General features: G+C 57.9%; 1 protein-coding gene across 1 annotated transcript in view; it reads left to right on the top strand.

Annotated features, from left to right (window-relative positions):
• The window catches only part of Osbpl5 (oxysterol binding protein-like 5), a 27,955-nt gene that overhangs the window by 5,399 nt on the left and 4,253 nt on the right, over positions 1 to 18,303 (top strand). The window contains exons 4-17 of the mRNA XM_013020866.1: positions 1,334 to 1,414; positions 1,563 to 1,664; positions 2,612 to 2,815; positions 3,922 to 4,006; positions 4,418 to 4,592; positions 4,860 to 5,064; positions 8,667 to 8,851; positions 9,182 to 9,263; positions 10,652 to 10,750; positions 11,109 to 11,205; positions 12,086 to 12,184; positions 17,601 to 17,698; positions 18,005 to 18,094; positions 18,185 to 18,301. Of these exons, the coding sequence (XP_012876320.1) occupies positions 1,334 to 1,414; positions 1,563 to 1,664; positions 2,612 to 2,815; positions 3,922 to 4,006; positions 4,418 to 4,592; positions 4,860 to 5,064; positions 8,667 to 8,851; positions 9,182 to 9,263; positions 10,652 to 10,750; positions 11,109 to 11,205; positions 12,086 to 12,184; positions 17,601 to 17,698; positions 18,005 to 18,094; positions 18,185 to 18,301 (1,719 nt within the window). The remainder of the gene's footprint in view (positions 1 to 1,333; positions 1,415 to 1,562; positions 1,665 to 2,611; positions 2,816 to 3,921; positions 4,007 to 4,417; positions 4,593 to 4,859; positions 5,065 to 8,666; positions 8,852 to 9,181; positions 9,264 to 10,651; positions 10,751 to 11,108; positions 11,206 to 12,085; positions 12,185 to 17,600; positions 17,699 to 18,004; positions 18,095 to 18,184; positions 18,302 to 18,303) is intronic.

The following is an 18,303-nucleotide window of genomic DNA, read 5'->3' as shown; positions in this document are numbered from 1 at the left end:
CCCCACTCCCCCACAACCCCCACTTCCCCACAATCCCCGACTCCCCCACAGCCCCCGACTCCCCACAGCCCCCGACTCCCCACAGCCCCAACTCCCCAGCCCACTTTGTGTTTGTTTTGTGGCTTGTGGTTCTTGATCTCTGGGCCTGGGCGCTGTCCCTGAGGTCTTCAGTTCAAGGCGAGAGCGCTCTACCACTTGAACTTTTTCTGTGTATGCGGTACTGAGGAATCGAACCCGTGGCTTCATGCACACCTATTTTGTTTTCTGAAGTTAGCATAGCGGTCCTGGAGAGACGCCCAGAGGCCCCACACTGCAGTGTGGTTTGCATCTCCGACGCTTACCACCCATTTGCAGCTCCCTTTGGGGGAACATCTCTTCAGGCCCTCCTCCAGCTTTTGGTTGAGTTGTCTTTCTGTTGCTGTTTTGTCAGGGTTCTTTATATATTCTGAATCCAGGACCAGGATCAGGTCCAGCCATTCTCAACTCCATTTTGCCAGTTATTTCTGTAGGGAGCAAGGTTCCTGAGAGGCTGAAGCGCCCCCCTTCCCCGGGATCCTGCAGGTGGGCTGGGTGCTCAGCGCAGGGCGGGGCAGGGGCGGGGCGGGGCGGGGCGAGCTTTGCCAGGGCCCAGGCATGGGTCCGGCCCGCGCTGAGGACGCTGAGCACCTCTCACAGAGCCCCAGAGCCCCTGGGAGCCGTGCTGAGGACGCTGAGCACCGCACGGAGCCCTCGGGAGAGGACACGAGGCCGTCTGCTGGCCGCTGGCCCTCAGAGGGCAGCCCCGTGGCCACGGTCCTCACTCAGCTCTGGCTCCCAAAGACCCCCTCGCAGGTGAAGCCCCAGACCCTCCCTCCCGGGCCCCTTCATGTGATCTGGAATGTTCTAATTGACGACTCTCAAGTGTGGCCTCCACTCCAGCAAGGCTTCATGGGGGCTATGTGACCTTGGGCAAGCATCTGAACCTCTCTGTGTCGTAGTGGTCTCCTGTACAGACTAACGATGGCCTGTGCTGTGGCAGCTAATGAGCTCTGGGCCACGTCAGTCACACTTCTCCCCCTCCCCGTGGCCTTGTCCCGTCCCTCCCCCCTGACCACTCACGTGACCAGTGCCAGGCCAAGCCTGGCAGGTGCAGCGGGGTGACACGGAGTGGCTCAGGGCCCCTCTACCTCCACAGCCTCGGCTGCCCTCAGCCCCCTGCTGCCCCACCCCCTCCCACGGCACGCAGCAAGGGCGGGCAGCACAGGGCAGCGGGGCTGGGCAGCACTTTCTGCTGACTCCTTGGTCTCCAGCAGGCCCCAGGCGGTGCCACAACCTACGCCTCCCTCTCCTGCAGGCGGAGCACAGGGTGCACACCGGGTCTCACAAGGAGTGTGTGTCCCCGACAGCCAGGGTCTCCAAGAAGGAGGTCCTCAAGGTGAGCCCCGGGATGGGCGGGTCCACGGCCGTGTTGGGTGGCTGACCCCCTCCACCCCCCCCCGCCTCTCCTCTCGCCAACCGGGTGATGGGAGGATTTGGGGTCACTGGGGGCTCTCCCGTGACCCGGGCCCACACCCCGGATGCAGGCGCAGAAAGAGAGCTACCGGCAGGAGAAGAAGAGGGCTACAAGGCAGCTGTTCAGCGCCCTGACCGACCGCAGCGTGGTCATCATGGCCGACAGCCTGAAGGTACGGGCGCTGCCAGGGCTTCTCACGGCAAGCCCGTCAGTGTCCTGGGGCTTGTGGTGACAGGTGGCCTCAGTACAAAATCCACCCCTCCCAAGGCTCTGCTGCTCCCGCGGGCGTCCGCAGCCCCACTGCGTTCCTGCCTCTGGTCACAGGGCCGTCCGCGTCTGTGTCCTCCTCTCCTTGCTAGAAGCATGGGCCCCCCTCTCCTCCCTCCCCATTACGCCTGGGTGTCCTGGTTTGCTGGCTGGGGTCTTAGCGTCCTGGGGAAGGAGGGAGGGGTCCCCTGGCTTCCCAGGGGAGGACCGAGGGTTGGAGTCAGGCCAAGTCAGCCTCTGAGCCTCAGGGTCCCTCTCTGCACAGTGGAGGTTAAAGGATCCAGCCCTTGCCGGCTGAGAAAAAAGTGAGTCGAGTTTAGGGGAGCCCAGCCTCTGTGGGACCCCCTCCCTCAAAGTTGTGAAGGAAAACGTACCAAGGAAAGACACAAGAAATTAGACATGGCCAGTGAGCCAGACACCATGGCTCACACCTGTAATCCCAGCTACTCAGGCGGAGATCTGAGGATCACACTGCAAAGCCAGCAGGAAAGCCTATGGGGCTTGTATCTCCAATTAACCACCAAAAAAGCTGGAAGCAAAGCTGTGGCTCGAGTAGAACAACCAGCCTTGAATGAAAAAGCTAAGAAGCAGCGCCCAGGCCCTGAGTTCAAGCCCCAGAACTGGCACAAAGAAGAAAAATATTCTCCAAAAGGGAGTCACAGGCTGGGTGGCTCTGAGCTCTGTTTGTTCCTGGGGCTTTGAACTCATGCCCTGGCGCTCTGGGGAGTGCTAGGCCCTGCCTGGGTCACAGCAGGCCCCCCCCGGGAGTGGGTGTTAGGAGACCATCCCGCCTCTGGCTGGAGGCTGCGTGGGCCGGCGGCTAAGGCCCCACGACCTCCCGCCCCCGTGCAGATCCGGGGCACCCTGAAGAGCTGGACAAAGCTGTGGTGCGTGCTGAAGCCGGGGGTGCTGCTCATCTACAAGACCCCCAAGGTGGGCCACTGGGTGGGCACCGTCCTGCTGCACTGCTGCCAGCTGCTCGAGCGCCCCTCCAAGAAAGACGGCTTCTGCTTCAAGCTCTTCCACCCGCTCGACCAGTCAGTCTGGGCCGTGAAGGTACCGCACACCAGGCGGGCTGGGGGAGCCGTCCATAGTGGGAGGAGCCCCCCCCTTCCCGGGCCTATGGCCTCCATACTGGGGGCCTCTGGCAGCTCCCAGTGCACGGTGGGCTGTGGGCGCCCGGGGCAGAGCTGCCCAGCCAGGACTCACCCCACAGCTCAGGGAGATTCCACATCTCACACCAGTGACCAGGTTTGGCGGTTTCTTTGTTGTGCTGGTCCTGGGGCTTGAACTCAGGGCCTGGGCCCTGCCCTTGAGCTTTTGCTCATGGTTGATGCTGTAGACCACTGAAGCCACAGCTCCAGTTCAGGCTTGTTGTGGTAGTTTAGTAGAGGTAAGACTTACAGACTTCACTGCCCAGGATGGCTTCACTGCGATCCTCAGATCTCAACCTCCTGACTAGCTAGGATTACAGGCATGAGCCACTGGTGCCCTGCCAGACGGCATTTGTTACAAAGGCCTTCCCTTGCTGATGATTAAGATCCCATTCGATGGGGCTGGGAAGGTGGCTCAGTGGTAGAGCGCTCGCCTTGCATGCCTGAGGCCCTGGGTTCAATTCCTCAGCACCACATAAGCAAAAAGAAAAAAGCTGGAAGTGGCGCTGTGGCTCAAGTGGTAGAGCGCTAGCCTTGAGCTGAAGAGCTGAGGGACAGCGCCCAGGCCCAGAGTTCAGGCCCCATGACTGACACATACACACACAAAAAAGATCCCATTCGAATAAGCCCACTGTAAGTTGCAAATACCAAACAGAACATGCATCTCACATGCCTGCCCTGCGGGGCCTCCCAGCTCGACCTCCTTGACCTCTGACACGCACGGAACGCTGGTGTCAGCCCCCAGACAGTGAAATCACCCCCATGCCAAAACCTAGTGTAGGCTACGGCACTGCTGTCTCGTGTGACTCAGCAGACACCAGACCATGCACTCGCCCAAACGCCCTGCGCGTCCCTGACACCGGGAGAACCTGGCACCCTGGACTCCATCTGCTGATGAAGCCCCGCCCGGCACAGCCTCCGCCCGGCCCTCTTGCTGCCCTCCGGGCCTGCCTGGCGGACGCCTGACCCCGGTGGGCGCCTGACCCCAGCGGGTCTCTGCCTCTCCAGGGCCCCAAAGGTGAGAGTGTGGGCTCCATCACCCAGCCCCTGCCCAGCAGCTACCTGATCTTCAGGGCCGCCTCTGAGTCTGATGGTGAGTGCCAAGCAGGGGCCCTGGCACCCCACCCTGCCTCTCCCCTCTGCAGGAGGAATCTGCAGGCCGGCCACAGGTGGAGGGTGAGCTCTGAGTGTGTGACCTGGGGCTCTCTTACTGTCCCGCCCTTAGCCTGGGCTGTCGGTGCCATGTCTTGTGAGGCTCCGGAAAGCTGCCTGAGCCTGCTCCAGGAGTCCACGGACACTCGAGGGTCCCGACGTCTGCCCCATGCTCCCCCACACTCACACCCACACGCAAACGCACACGCGTGTGCACATGAAGCATCCCCAGGGACCCCGGTGGGGTGGGGTGAGGGGTGGCCAGCAGGGTGGGCTCTGCTGAAGGGTGGGGTCCGTGGCGAGGACAGGGTTTGGGGAGGAAGGCCCACGCTGTTGTCCGGCCCCTCTCCAGGTCGCTGCTGGCTGGACGCCCTGGAGCTGGCCCTGCGCTGCTCCAGCCTGCCTCGACTGAGCCCCTGCGAGCAGGGCCGCGACGGGGAGCCGGGGTCGTCGCCCGATGGGTCGCCCTCCTCCCTCTGCGGGCTGCCCGCCTCCGCCGCCCTCCCCCCAGATCAGGACCTGTCCCCGTGAGTGGCTGGGCAGGCAGGCGATGGTCAGCCCAAGCTGTCGCTGTAGGCGGGAGGTGGAGGGAGCCGGCCACTGCGGATTCACAGCCCCTGGAGGCTACCGACTTGTCCCTCTGCTGCGGGCCCTGCTTGCTCCCGCAGAGACTGGAGGCAGTCGCTCCAGATGCTGCCACTGTGGGCTGTTAGCCACAGGACAGTGTGTGAAGCCCACAGTGAGGGTCCAGACTCCCCAGTGACTGGACACCCACAGTCCCCTCCACCTTCCAGCCTGCACGGATCTTCCCTGGAGAACCACCTGGACAACGATGCGTTCTCAGACAAGTCTGAGCGAGAGAATGCAGATGACTCGGACACAGAGACGCAGGACCACAGCCAGAAGACCAACGAGAGTGGAAGCGACAAGGTGGAGAGTCCCGGGGCGCTGCCAAGGGGGACCACGTACGTGGAGCAGGCTCAGGAGGAGCTAGGAGAGGTGAGGGGCAGGTCGGTGGGTGCTGGGGAATGCACATGGGGTCTCTGCCCTGTTTCAGCGAGTGGACAGCACTGTCTGGTGGGTGAGCACCCCTCACCATCAGGCTGTAGCTGAGTCAAAGGCTGTTCCCCAGCACGGTGTTAGGAAGGAGCTGTGATGCCTTTAGGAGCTAGAGCCTCGGGGGAGAAAGTTAGGTCATTGGGGGTGTGGCTTCAAAGGGGACTGTGGAAGGCTGGCTTCTTCCCATCTCTTGCCTCCCGTCCATGAATGGCTTTCCCAACCACATGCTCCGGCTACCATGTGCTGCCTTGCCAACGGTCCAAAAGCAACAGAGCCCAAACGATCACAGGCTGCAACTCCTAACTCTCATCTCTTCATAAGTTGATTATCTCTGATATTTGACATGGTAGTGGAAAGCTGACTTCACTCACTCAAAGGATTCAGGGAGCCCAGGAGCCAGGTCCATGGGGACAGGGTTTATGGCAGGCTGCTGGGGTGCCTTGCGTGGGTGGTCAGGGTGTCTTTGAATGACAGGGAACATGGTACTCTGGGAACAGAGACCATTCATGCCTGAGCCTAAAAGACAGGGGCAGAAGTCAGTGCGGCCAAGAGGACACTGTGGTAGAGGACAGAGCCAGGCTGAGTGGCTGCCGGGAGACCCTGCGGACACTGCATGCATCTTATGAAGAGATGCAGAAGCCAGGCACCTGTGGCTCACACCTGTAATCTGAGCTACTCAGGAGGCTGAGATCTGAGGATTGTGGTTCAAAACCAGCCCAGGCTGGAATGTCAGGGAGACTCTTATCTCCAACCATTCACCAAAAAAAGCTGCAGTGGAGCTGTGGCTTCAGTTAGAGCCCTGAGTTCTAGCCCCAGGACTAGCACAAGAAAAGAAAGGAAGGGAGGGGGAGGGAGAGAGGAAGGAAGGAAGGGTGCACCAGTCCTTAACTAGCTAGGAGAGGTGGAGGAGTAAGCTGCCTTGCCCTCGGGGTGCTGTGAAGCCTGGGCTCTAGTTAATCAGCCACTCTGGTGTGATGGTGGAAAGGAGGCAGCAACAGCTCCACAGGCTGTGCAGCCCCTGGAGTGACAGAAAAGGGGGTTTGTGTTCTTAGGGTCTCTTATTATGGCATTTTATTCCATTTTCCATTGTTATGACAAAGAACATGACAGGGGGTTCTTTACAGAGAAGAGAAGTTTATTCAGCTCCCAGGTTTGAAAGCTAGAAGTTCATGATCAGGCAGTCCGGTGTTTGGCCTCTGGGGATGTTCCTTGAAGGTGTCACGTGTCACAGGACATCCTGGCTGAACATGTGAATGGGAGGGAGAGATCACCTGTCAGTCAAGAGCCTGCTCACTCATAAACCAGTGACCCAGGCCCCACACCACAGGGCGACATGCCCTGTCCCCACCAGAGCAGCCCTGTGCGCAGCCTGCAGAGTGAGGTCCACGCATGACCCCCGACAGGGGAGGGGAGGCGGAGGGGGCGCAGGCCCGGCCTGGGCCAGCCCTGGTAGGGAGCTGCCAAGGTGTGGTAGAGCAGGGGAATGGGGGACTCTGGGCCAGGCTGGCATAGATTGGCTCAGGGCGTGGCTGAATGTGGATTGGCTAGGGGAAGGTGCAGGACTGAGGTGGGGCTGGCATGGATTGGTCAGGGAAAGGGGCAGGCTCAGGATGGGGCTGGCATGGATTGGTCAGGGAAAGGGGCCGGCTCAGGATGGGGCTGGCATGGATTGGTCAGAGGAAGGGCCCTCCTCAAGACGGAGCTGGCATGGATTGGTTAGAGGAAGGGGGCGGGCTCAGGATAAGGCTGGCATGGATTGGTTAGAGGAAGGGGGCGGGCTCAGGATAAGGCTGGCATGGGTTGGTTAGAGGAAGGGGGCGGGCTCAGGATAAGGCTGGCATGGATTGGTTAGAGGAAGGGGGCGGGCTTAGGGTGGGGCCGGACCTGTATTGGCCAGGTTCTGGCCAGAAGGTGGGGCTGCGGTGGGAGGAACACTAGGAGAAAGCTGCTGCTGGGTGCAGTAGGGACTCAGTGGGTTTGGGGCATTTGGAACCCTGTAGAAGGCAGCAAGAGCCTGAGGCTAGAGGCCCCAGTTTGTGTCACTTCTTGCCCTGTGACACAAACACATGGGTCATGGCCTTTGCAGGGGTGGGACGGTGTCTGCCATGCACATGGCTTTCCTTACACCAGACTTAGTCCAGATTCCTGAGGGGGAAGGCAGTACTGAGAATTGAACTCAGGACCTTAAACTCTGGCTTTATTTGTCTATTTTAGGTAGGATCTCTAGCTTTTGCTCCAAACCCACCTCCTGCAGGGATCCTCCTACCTCTACCTTCGGGTAGCTGGGGTCAGGGCATGCCCTACCACATCCAGAGACAAAACAATTTTAAGATTCTACTTTTGTGCCAGTGCTGAGGCTTGAACTTAGGGCTCTTAACTCCTTTTTTTTTTCTTTTTTGCCAGTTCTGGGACTTGAACTCAGAGCTTGGGCACTGAACTTCTTTTGCTCAGGGCTAGCGCTCTACCACTTGAGCCACAGTGCCACTTCGGGCTTTTTCTGCTTATGTGGTACTGAGGAATCGAACCCAGGGCTTCATGCATGCTAAGCCAGCACTCTACCGCTGAGCCACATTCCCAGCCCAGAGCTCTAAACTCTTTCTTACCTGACATTTTTGCTCAAGGCCAGCACTTAACCCCTTGAGCCCCAGCTCCATTTCTGGCTTCTTGCTAGTTAATTGGAGATGAGAGTCTCCTGGGCTTTTCTGCCCAGGCTGGCTTTGAACCTTGATGCCCAGATCCCTGCCTCCTAAGTAGCTGAGATTACAGTCATGTGCCATGGACACCAGTAATAGTGTTTTTCTTTTTGATTTTTGTTTCTCTGTTTTTCAATGGAGCAGCAAGTTGTTGTTGTTGGTGGTGGTGGTGGTGGTGGTGTGTGTGTGTGTATGTGTGTGTTTTGGTTGGTTGTGGGGCTTGAACTCAGCCTGGGCGCTGTTCCTCAGCCTCTTCAGCTCAAGGCGAGCGCCCTACTGCTTGAGCCACAGCGCCACTTCTGGCTTTTTCTGCTTGTGTGGTGCATGCGAGGCGAGCACTCTACCCCTGAGCCACCTTCCCAGCCCTGGAGCAGCAAGTTCTAAGCAGCTGCCTCACCCACTAACAAATGGGAAGATCAGCAGGTCCAAATGCCCACCTGCTCCAGGCCTCGAGGCTGGCACTGAAGTCTACAGACAGGCCCCACTGGCCAGGACCAGTCAGGCCACATGTGGACTTGGGACAGGGGTGGGGGGTGGGGGCAAGGAGGGCCCAGGCTGGCCTGCTGGAACGGAAGGATCCAGAGTCAAGGGACCAAGGAGGGCATTCGTAGGCAGGACAGGGCTGGTGGCATCATGCTGGGCAGGGTAGGATTCCGACACAGCCAAGTCAGGCTCTTGAGGCTGCAGAGCCGGCTTAGGGGCCACAGAAGGGGGGCAGGGGATGCCACCCCACCTCCTGCGTCTCCTTCTGGGGACACTGTGCCCCCTTCCCCACCACCCTCCAGCAGTTCCAGGCACTGGCAGGGCCCTACGCTGCTCCCGGGGCCTGACGGGGACCCTCTGCCGCAGCTAGGAGAGGCATCTCAGGTGGAGACAGTGTCAGAGGAAAACAAGAACCTGATGTGGGTGCTGCTGCGCCAGCTGCGGCCTGGCATGGACCTGTCGCGCGTGGTGCTGCCCACGTTTGTGCTGGAGCCACGCTCCTTCCTCAACAAGCTCTCTGACTACTACTACCACGCAGACCTGCTCTCCAGGTGCCCGGCGGGCGGGCTGGCGGGCGGGCGGCACACACACGGGCCGGCAGGGGAAGTGGGCCAGGGCAGTGCACCCAGAGCACTTCCTGGAGGTGGGCAGCCCCGCTGCGGTCTGGTTAGGTAGAGAACCCACTTCCTGTGGTGTGGCCCCTCCAGGAGAGGGGCTGAGAACGCGCCTGCTTCAGGGCTTCCTGGCTGGTCGGGGGCAGCGGCTCCGGATCGTCCTGGCCAGGGTGGGTGGAGCAGAGGGAGATCCCGTGGTAAGGAAGGACTGGGGTGGGAAGATGGAGGGGACCCCAGCCCGGAGCCAACGCCCCGACCCTGCTGCAGGGCAGCCACGGAGGAAGACCCCTACCGCCGCATGAAGCTCGTGCTGAGATGGTACTTGTCTGGCTTCTATAAGAAGCCCAAGGTGAGGAAGCCCAGCACGGAGGGACTGCAGCAGCCTGCCCACACAGCCCCGTCCCCCCGCCACCCTGCCCACGCAGCCCCGTCCCCCCGCCACCCTGCCCACACAGCCCCGTCCCCCGGGCACCCCTGCCCACACAGCCCCATCCCCCCCCGCCACCCCTGCCCACACAGCCCCGTCCCCCTGCCACCCTGCCCACACAGCCCCGTCCCCTGGGCACCCCTGCCCATGCAGCCCCATCCCCCGGGCACCCTTGCCCACACGGCCCCTTCCTCCGCCACCCCTGCCCATGCAGCCCCGTCCCCCGCCACCCCTGCCCATGCAGCCCCGTCCCCCGGGCACCCCTGCTCACGCAGCCCCGTCCCCCCGCCACCCCTGCCCACGCAGCCCTGTCCCCCGGTCACCCCTGCCCACGCAGCCCCGTCCCCCGCCATCCCTGACCACGCAGCCCCATCCCCCGGTCACCCCTGCCCACACAGCCCCATCCCCCGGGCACCCCTGCCCACGCAGCCCCGTCCCCCGCCATCCCTGCCCACGCAGCCCCGTCCCCCGCCACCCCTGCCCACGCAGCCCCGTCCCCCGCCATCCCTGACCACGCAGCCCCATCCCCCGGGCACCCCTGCCCACACAGCCCCATCCCCCGGGCACCCCTGCCCACGCAGCCCCGTCCCCCGCCATCCCTGCCCACGCAGCCCCGTCCCCTGCCATCCCTGACCACGCAGCCCCGTCCCCTGCCATCCCTGACCACGCAGCCCCGTCCACGTGGCCCTGTCCCCCGCCACCCCTGCCCATGCAGCCCCATCCCCCGGGCACCCCTGCCCATGCAGCCCCGTCCTCCGCCATCCCTGCCCATGCAGCCCCATCCCCCATCCCCTCTGCCCATGCAGCCCCGTCCCCCCGCCATCCCTGCCCATGCAGCCCCATCCCCCATCCCCTCTGCCCATGAAGCCCCGTCCCCCCATTGCCCCTGCCCACGCAGCCCCGTCCCCTGAGCCACCATACAATTCTGAAAGGTCCTGGCCTCCCCCCTGTGGCCGGGGTCCTCAGAGACTAAGGCGGGTCCTGGCTTCCTGTGGAGGAACCCTAGGAATGCCAGGTGATGCTGGGTGGTTCCTAGCTCCTAGAGGACCCGCGTGGTCCAGTCCTAGGAAAACAGCCTCAGGCTGCGACAGGCAGGAAAGAGGGCGGGGCCTCGGGGGCCGCTGGCTGCAGGGTTTTACAGTGCTTTGCTCATGGAGTCCTGGCATGGGGCTCCCAGCAGGCCACTCTGGTGGTGGGGCTGTGGCTAGACGCTGGCAGCCCAGCAGACGCCTCCCAGCGATGCCAGCGCCCACCATGCCCACCGTGCCCGGCCCAGCCTGGCTCTTTACTGGCTCCGTGCTTCCCGGCAGGGGATCAAGAAGCCCTACAACCCCATCTTGGGGGAGACCTTCCGCTGCTGCTGGCGCCACCCAGAGACCAACAGCCACACCTTCTACATAGCAGAGCAGGCAAGACACCTGCCCTGCGGGCCGTGGGCCACCTCTCCCTTCCAGCTTGGGTGGGCTTCCTGGCCATAGCGGGGCTGGTCTGACCCCGAGGGCAGCCTGCCTGCCAGCCACTCCCAGGGATATTGTCCCGGAAGGCGCAGACACTGCCAGCCATGAAAGCACAAAGTGTCACCCGATGGGGGAGGCAGTGGGTCGCCTTTCCCAGGGGGACACGCAGCGGTGCTGCGGGATTCGAGTCTGCTTCAGGCCCCTTTCCCTGAGGTCCCCTGCCAATGCCCTCACACCTGCCCCTGGGGGAGGGGAGGGGAGCGTGCTTCTGCTCTCCCAGGGCCATCTCCAGAGCCTTCTCTACTCCTAGGTGTCCCACCACCCGCCTGTGTCCGCCTTCCATGTCAGCAACCGGAAGGATGGGTTCTGCATCAGCGGCAGCATCACAGCCAAGTCGAGGTTCTACGGTGAGGAGGGGGGCCCTCCGTGCTTCCTGGGTCTCAGAGAAGTGAGGGGAGGTCCAGGCTCCAGCACCTCAGAGATGCCCTGAATGCCACCCCTGTCCCTTATGGGGGGTGGGGGAGATGCGCAGTGAACGCACTCAGATCCTGCATCTGGATCTCATCACCCTCAGCTCAGGACTGCAGAGAACCCATGAGGAGTGTGGGGGAGGAGAACCTTACAAGGACGCAATCCAGAGCCAGGCCGTCCAGCCACAGCTGCCAGCCACTTGTATAGGTTTAGAGGGGGCCCGGACTGGTGCTCGGAGGTAAAGTGCTTATCTAGCACCACAGGGGCCATGACTTCCATCTCCAGCCCTACAAGCATGTGTAAATCCAAGCAAATAAATCAGTAGACCCACTTAGTGCCAGCGGCTCTCGCCTGTAATCCTAGTTACTCAAGGAGGCTGCGACTGGACAACTGAAGCCAGCCCAGGCAGGAGCACCCAGGAGAACTATCTCCAATTGACTGCAGCTCAAGTAGTAGAGTGCCAACCTTGAGTAAAACCACTAAAGGCCCTGAGTTCAAGCCCCAGTGACAGCGCACACACACACACACTCACACACACACACACACACACACACACACACACACTATCCATGAAGGGGCCTCCACTTGTGGCCCCTGGTTTGAGTAAGTTAAACACGCCATTATCCTGCAGCAGGCTAAATCCCTTCTGAGGATGGAGGCTGGGCGCCCTCTGGACAGGGCTTTCTTTTGTGGAATGTGAGACTCAGAGCTGCCCCTCAGGAGGTGCTGGGAACTCCGGCTGGGGCTGGCGGCTGGCTGTGTGCCAGGAGCTGTCTGCACTCACCAGTCCTCCCCCGTCTCGCCCCACCTCTGCAGGGAACTCCCTGTCAGCCCTCCTGGACGGCAAGGCCACGCTCACGTTGCTGCAGCGCGGGGAGGAGTACACCCTCACCATGCCCTATGCCCACTGCAGAGGTGAGAGGGGGGCCCAGACTCGCCCTCTACAGGGCTGTCACGGCAGACACTTTGGTATCTTTTGGTTTAAAGATGCCCATATTTTGCTGGGTGCTAGGTGCTCACCCCTATAATCCTCAGAAGACTGAGATCTGAGGATCATAGTGAGAAGCCAACCCAAGCAGGAAAGTCTCTGAGATTCTTATCTCCCATTAACCAGCAAAGGCCAGAGTGGAGCTGTGGCTCAAGGGATAGAGTGCCAGCCTTGAGTGAAAAAGCTAAGGGACAGCATCCAGGCCCTGAGTTCAAGCCCCAGTACAGGCACAACAAAAGGTAGGCATCAGTGGCTCACGACTCTAATCCTAGCTACTCAGGAGGCTGAGATCTGAGGATCGCAGCCTAGAGTCAGCCTAGGCAGGAAAGTAAGTGAAATGCTTACCTCCAGTTAATCACTAAAAGCCAGAAGTAGTAGAACTCTAGCCTTGAGCATGAGAGCTTAGAGTGTCCAGGCCCTGAGTTCGAGCCCAGGACCAGTGCAAGCAGACAAACAAAAAAATTCATATTGCACCTTGGCTCATCAGGCTGAGTGTTGACTTTCTTCCTTTTGAGGGCATTGTGTATGTGGCTGCCAGGGTGGTAGATGGTCAGCGCTGCCCCGTGGCTGGCCCCACTGCCCCAGGAGATCCTCCTCAGGTCTCTGTCTTTGGTGCTCTGTGTTCTCACGGCTTTGTCCAGGGTTACTTTTTAATTAGACTTTTTAAAAAGAGTAATGATCTCTTTTTTCCTTTTTTTTTTTTTGTCGGTCATGGGGCTTGAACTCTGGGCCAGGGCGCAGTCCCTCAGCTCTTCAGCTCAAGGTTAGCGCTCTACCACTTGAGCCACAGAGCCACTTCCAGTTTTCTAGAGATTTATTGGAGATAAGAGTCTCATGGACAGCCGGTGGCTCACGCCTGTAATCCTAGCTTATTCAGGAGGCTGAGATCTGAGGATCGGGGTTCAAAGCCAGCCCGGGCAGGAAAGTCCATGAAACTCATATCTCCAATAAACCACCAGAAAACTGGAAGTGGTGCTGTGGCTCAAGTGGTAGAGCTCTTGCCTTGAGCTGAAGAGTGCAGGGACAGTGCCTAAGCCCAGAGTTCAAGACCCATGACCAATTAAAAAAAAAAAAAAGTCTCATGGACTTTCCTGCCCGGGCTGGCTTTGAACCATGATCCTCAGATCTCAGCCTCCTGAGTAGCTAGGACTACAGGCATGAGCCACCTGTGCCTGGCAAGAGTAATAATTTTAGGGCTGGGAAGGTGGCTCAGTGGTAGAGTGCTGGTCTAGCATGCATGAAGCCCTGGGTTCAATTCCTCAGTACCACATAAACAGAAAAGGCTAGAAGTGGCACTGTGGCTCAAGTGGTAGAGTGTCAGCCTTGAGCAAAAGAAGGTCAAGGACAGTGTCAACGCCTGAGTTCAAGCCCCAGCACTGGCAAAAAAAAAAAAGAATAATTATTTTATTTTATTTTACTTACTTATTTTTGTCGGTTATGGGGCTTGAACTTCAGGGCCTGACCGCTGTCCCTGTGCTCTTCAGCTCAAGGTGAGAGCTCTACCACTTGAGCCACAGCACCACTTTCAGTTTTTCTAGTGGTTTATTGGAGATAAGAGTCTCACGGACTTTCCTGCCTGGGCTGGCTTTGAACTAAGATCCTCCCATCTCAGCCTCCTGAGTACCGGCGTGAGCCACTGGCACCCGGCTTATTTTTAAAAATGTAATTTTATTTTTATTACTGAATGTATAGAGGCGTCACCATTGAATAAGTCAGGTAATGAGTGTGGTTCTTTGTGGACACGCCCTTCCCTTTGCTTTCCCGTCTCCCTGTCCCATCCCTGCCTACAAGTTGCTTGTGGGCACATTTTTCGCTTTCCACATAGTGTCTACTGCATGCCACACCTGCATTTGTTCATCCTTCCTGCCTCCATTTCTGTGTTCCCCTTTTACCCCCTCAAAGAGACAAATCCAAAAGCAAAACAACAACAAAAAAATGCATGCTTCCCTTTTGATACATAGTATTTCAGATGTTCAAAAGAGTTGCCCCACAGAGTACCTCCTTCAGTCTGTGTGCGGCGGACCCCTAGGGTCCCACACCGGTATCGCGTGTTTTAGATCTGGCTTCCACGCAGGGCAGGGGAGAAGATGCGTGCCATTTTGTGAGATTGTTTTCTTGACAGCTTCCACACCAACTTCCACCAACCCTGTGAGAGATCCCTTTCCCCACATCCTCACCAGCAGACATCGCTGTGGTTTTGCTCTTCGTGGCTGCTAGTCCACCTGGGTCAGATGGAATTTAGTGTGGTTTCGATTTGCGTTTCTTTTCTTGTGAGGAAGTTGAGCATCTTGTCACTTACCAGCCATTTGTATGTCTGCTTCTGTGAGATGCCTGTTTGCATTCACTTGCCCATCTATTATTAGTGATTGTTCTTTTGTTGTTTTGTTTTTAGTTCTTTGTGTTTTCTGGATATCATTTTGCTGCATACCTGGTAGATTGCTCTTCCCATTCTGTGGGTTGTCTCCTGGCTCTAATCATTTTTTTGTGGGTTTTTTCTTTTTTTTTTTTTTGTCGGTCGTGGGGCTTGAACTCTGGGCCTGGGCGCTGACCCTCAGCTCTTCAGCTCAAGGCGAGCACTCTACCACTTGAGCTACAGCGCCACTTCTGGTTTTCTGGTGGTTTATTGGAGATAGGAGTCTCACGGTCTCTCTTGCCCGGGCTGGCTTTGAACCGGATCCTCAGATCTCAGCCTCCTGAGTAGCTAGGATTACAGGCGTGAGCCACCAGCACCGGGCTTTGTGGGTTTTTTTTTTCTTCTTCTCTTTTTTTTTGCTTGTCAGCAGCTTTTAAACTTGATGTCCTATCTGTCCATCCTTGTTCTTATTTACTGGGCAATAGGAATCCAATTCAGAAAATAATTCCTTTTACCTGTATCTTCCAGCATTTTCCCCACGTTTTCCTGTAGTAGATCTGAAGTTTCAGATTTTTTGCATGTTGTGTGCCAGCCCTGGGGTTTGAACTCAGGACTTGGGTACTGTCCCTGAGATTCTTTTTCTCACTGCTCCTCCGCCTGAGCCACAGTGCCACTTCTGGCTTTTTCTGAGTAGTTTATTGGAGATGAGTCTCACAGACTTTCCTGTCTGGACTGGCTTCAAATTGCAATTCTCAGATCTCAGCCTCCGGTGACTGGCCAGATCTTACTTTTTTGATCTAACTGGAGCTGATTTAGGCACACAGTAAGAGATGGGAGTCAAGGTTGAGGTTCCTGCAGGTGGATGATCATCTCTGGTGCACCAGTCCATGTAGAGTCTGCCCTTTCTCCACTGAGTGGTTTTGCTTCTGGAATAAAGAAATAAAAATCACAGCTGTGTGGTTTATATATCCAGATCTTCTATTCTCTTCATATCTACTTTTGTGCCAGTACCAAGATTATTTTGGCCGTGTAATATAACTTGAAGTCTAGTATCATGATAGCTTCCAGCACTGCTCTTTTTACTCTAGATGGCTTTTGCTATTGATAGTCTTTCATGCTTCACGTGAATTTTTTGATTGATTTTTCTATTTTTGTGAAGAATGACGTTGGGACTTAATGTGTCTTGAATTGTTGGATTCAGTTTGGAAGAATTTTTGCTTGTTTGTTGGTTATGGGGCTTGAACTCAGGGCCTGGGTGGTGTCTCTGAGCTTTTTCGCTCAAGTCTAGTGCTCTACCATTTGAGCCACAGCACCACTTCCAGTCTTCTGGTGGTTAACTGGAGATAAGAGTCTCATGGGCAAGCTGGGCACCGGGCTACTTAGGAGGCTGAAATCTGAGGATTGCGGTTCAAAGCCAGCCCAGGCAGGAAAGTTCGTGAGACTCTTATCTCCAATAAACCACTAGAAAACCGGAAGTGGTGCTGTGGCTCAAGCGGCAGAGTGCTCTCCTAGAGCCGAAGAGTACAGGGACAGCGCCCAAGCCCAGAGTTCAAACCCCCCGACCGACAAAAAAAAGCAAACAACAACAACAAAAAAGAGTCTCATGTGCTTTCCTGCCTCATCTGGCTTTGAACTGTGATCCTCACATGTCAGTAGCTAGAATTACATGAGCCACCAGTGCCCGGCTTGGAAGAGTTTCCGAGGAGAATTTCTGCATGCATGTTCATCAGTGAGATTGGTCTACAGTTCTCTGTTCTCGTCTCTGACCAGTGTTGGCACGAGTGTAACACTGGCTTCACGGAAGAGTCGGAGGAGTGCTGGTGTTAGCTCTTCTTGAAGGTCTGATAGAATTTGGCACTAAAGCCATCCAGTCCACTTCTCTTTGTTGGGCAAGTCTTTCTTCTGCTTCGGCCTCATTGCTTCTTATAGATCTGTTGTTCGTGGTTCATCTCCTCCTGATTCAGCTTTGGTAGGCCGAGCATGTGAATGAAATTTGTTCTGGATTTTCCAATTTCTTTGAGTGTAGTTTTTTGAAGTATTCCTTCATGATTCTTTGGATTTCTTTGGTATTTGTTGTGATACTCACTTTTCATCTCTAATTTCATTAATTTTAGTCTCTTCACTTCTTTTTGGTCAATTAGCTAGAGGTTTATTCATCTTGATTTTAAAAATACAATTTTTATTGATTCTTTGTATCTTTTTTTTTTGTCAGTCATGGGGCCTGAACTCTGGGCCTGGGCACTGTCCCTCAGCTCTTCAGCTCAAGGCTAGCACTCTACCACTTGAGCCATAGCGCCACTTCTGGCTTTTTCTGCTTATGTGGTGCTGAGGAATTGAACCCAGGGCCTCATCCATGCAAGCAAACACTCTACCACTGAGCCACCTTCCCAGCCCTGTATCACTTTGTTTTCTAGTCTCTGTTTCATTCCTTTCTGCCGTAATCTTGGCAATTTCTCTTCATCTGCTAACTTGGGGCTTGGCTTCTTCACAGTTCTAGTAGAAACGTGAGGTGCACCAATAACTCAGTCTTTGTCAACTCTGAAGCTGCAAGTTTTCCTCCTAGCACTGCCTTGCTGTGGGTGGGGGGAGGGGCTTTCACTGTGGCCAGAGTGGGAAGACTCCTGCCCCTTCACTCCTGGACAGAAAGCTGCATTGAGTGTTCAGTGTGCTGGGCACCATCCTGGGACCCATCCGGGGCAGAGGATGCCTGGCCTGAGGAGAGGGCCTGGGCACGGCGGCACGTGCCTGTGACAGATGCTGTGAGAGTCTCAGGGGAGTGTGGCCTGAGCTTCCTGGAGGACCTGGCCCAGCGAGGCTTGTGGGAGCTCCTGGCCCTGAGCAAAACCGAGGGAGGACCAGGGCCCCTCCCCAGGGATGTCAGTCAGGGACAGGCCTGCCCGGCTCCTCAGAGGAGCTCTGCCCCTGGCGGTGTCCCCTCCCCCTCGGGCTCAGTACAGCCAGGCCTCACCCACTACCCCGGCGCTTTTCAGGGATCCTGTATGGAACCATGTCTCTGGAGCTGGGGGGGAAAGTGAGCATCACGTGTGAGAAGAACCACCTCCAAGCCGAGCTGGAGTTCAAGCTCAAGGTACAGGTGCAGCTGCGCGGGCAGGCCGGGCTCCCGCGGAGGAGCGAGGCCTTGGGGGTCCTGTGTGCCCTGGAGACATGGCGGCACTTCACACCCCAAGGACTGAGAGAGGGCAAGGGCTGCCGTCAGGTCGCACAGCAAAGCCAGGACAGGCATAGCCGGGCCACTGCCACCGTGAGCACTGGGCCCTGGGGTGAAGCAGCCTCGTCCCAGCCGTGGCAGGGACAGTGACCACTCTGAGCCCCGGGATGGAGCCTCCCCCTGCTGTCTCAGCTGGCGTCTGTCTGTCCTGGGTCTGTCCTGCAGCCTTTCTTTGGAGGTAGTGCCAGCATCAACCAGGTGTCGGGCACAGTGACGTTGGGAGAGGAGGTCCTGGCGCGGCTCACCGGACACTGGGTAAGGACGCGCTCCTCGGCCAGCCTCGCCGGGCCCAGGGCGGCCTCTGCGCAGGCGGCCGCTCTGACCCCACCTGGCCATCCCGGGCAGGACGGAGATGTGTTTATCAAGGAGGAAGGCAGCGGAAGCAGCGAGCTCTTCTGGAGCCCGAGCGAGGAGGTCCGTGGACAGAGGCTGAAGCGGCACACAGTGCTGTTGGAAGAGCAAGG

Source organism: Dipodomys ordii, unplaced genomic scaffold (assembly GCF_000151885.1).
Source record: "Dipodomys ordii isolate 6190 unplaced genomic scaffold, Dord_2.0 Scaffold54, whole genome shotgun sequence".
Lineage (NCBI taxonomy): Eukaryota > Metazoa > Chordata > Mammalia > Rodentia > Heteromyidae > Dipodomys > Dipodomys ordii.
The sequence above is the reverse complement of the archived record's forward strand: the minus strand, read 5'-3'. Positions and strand labels throughout refer to the sequence as shown.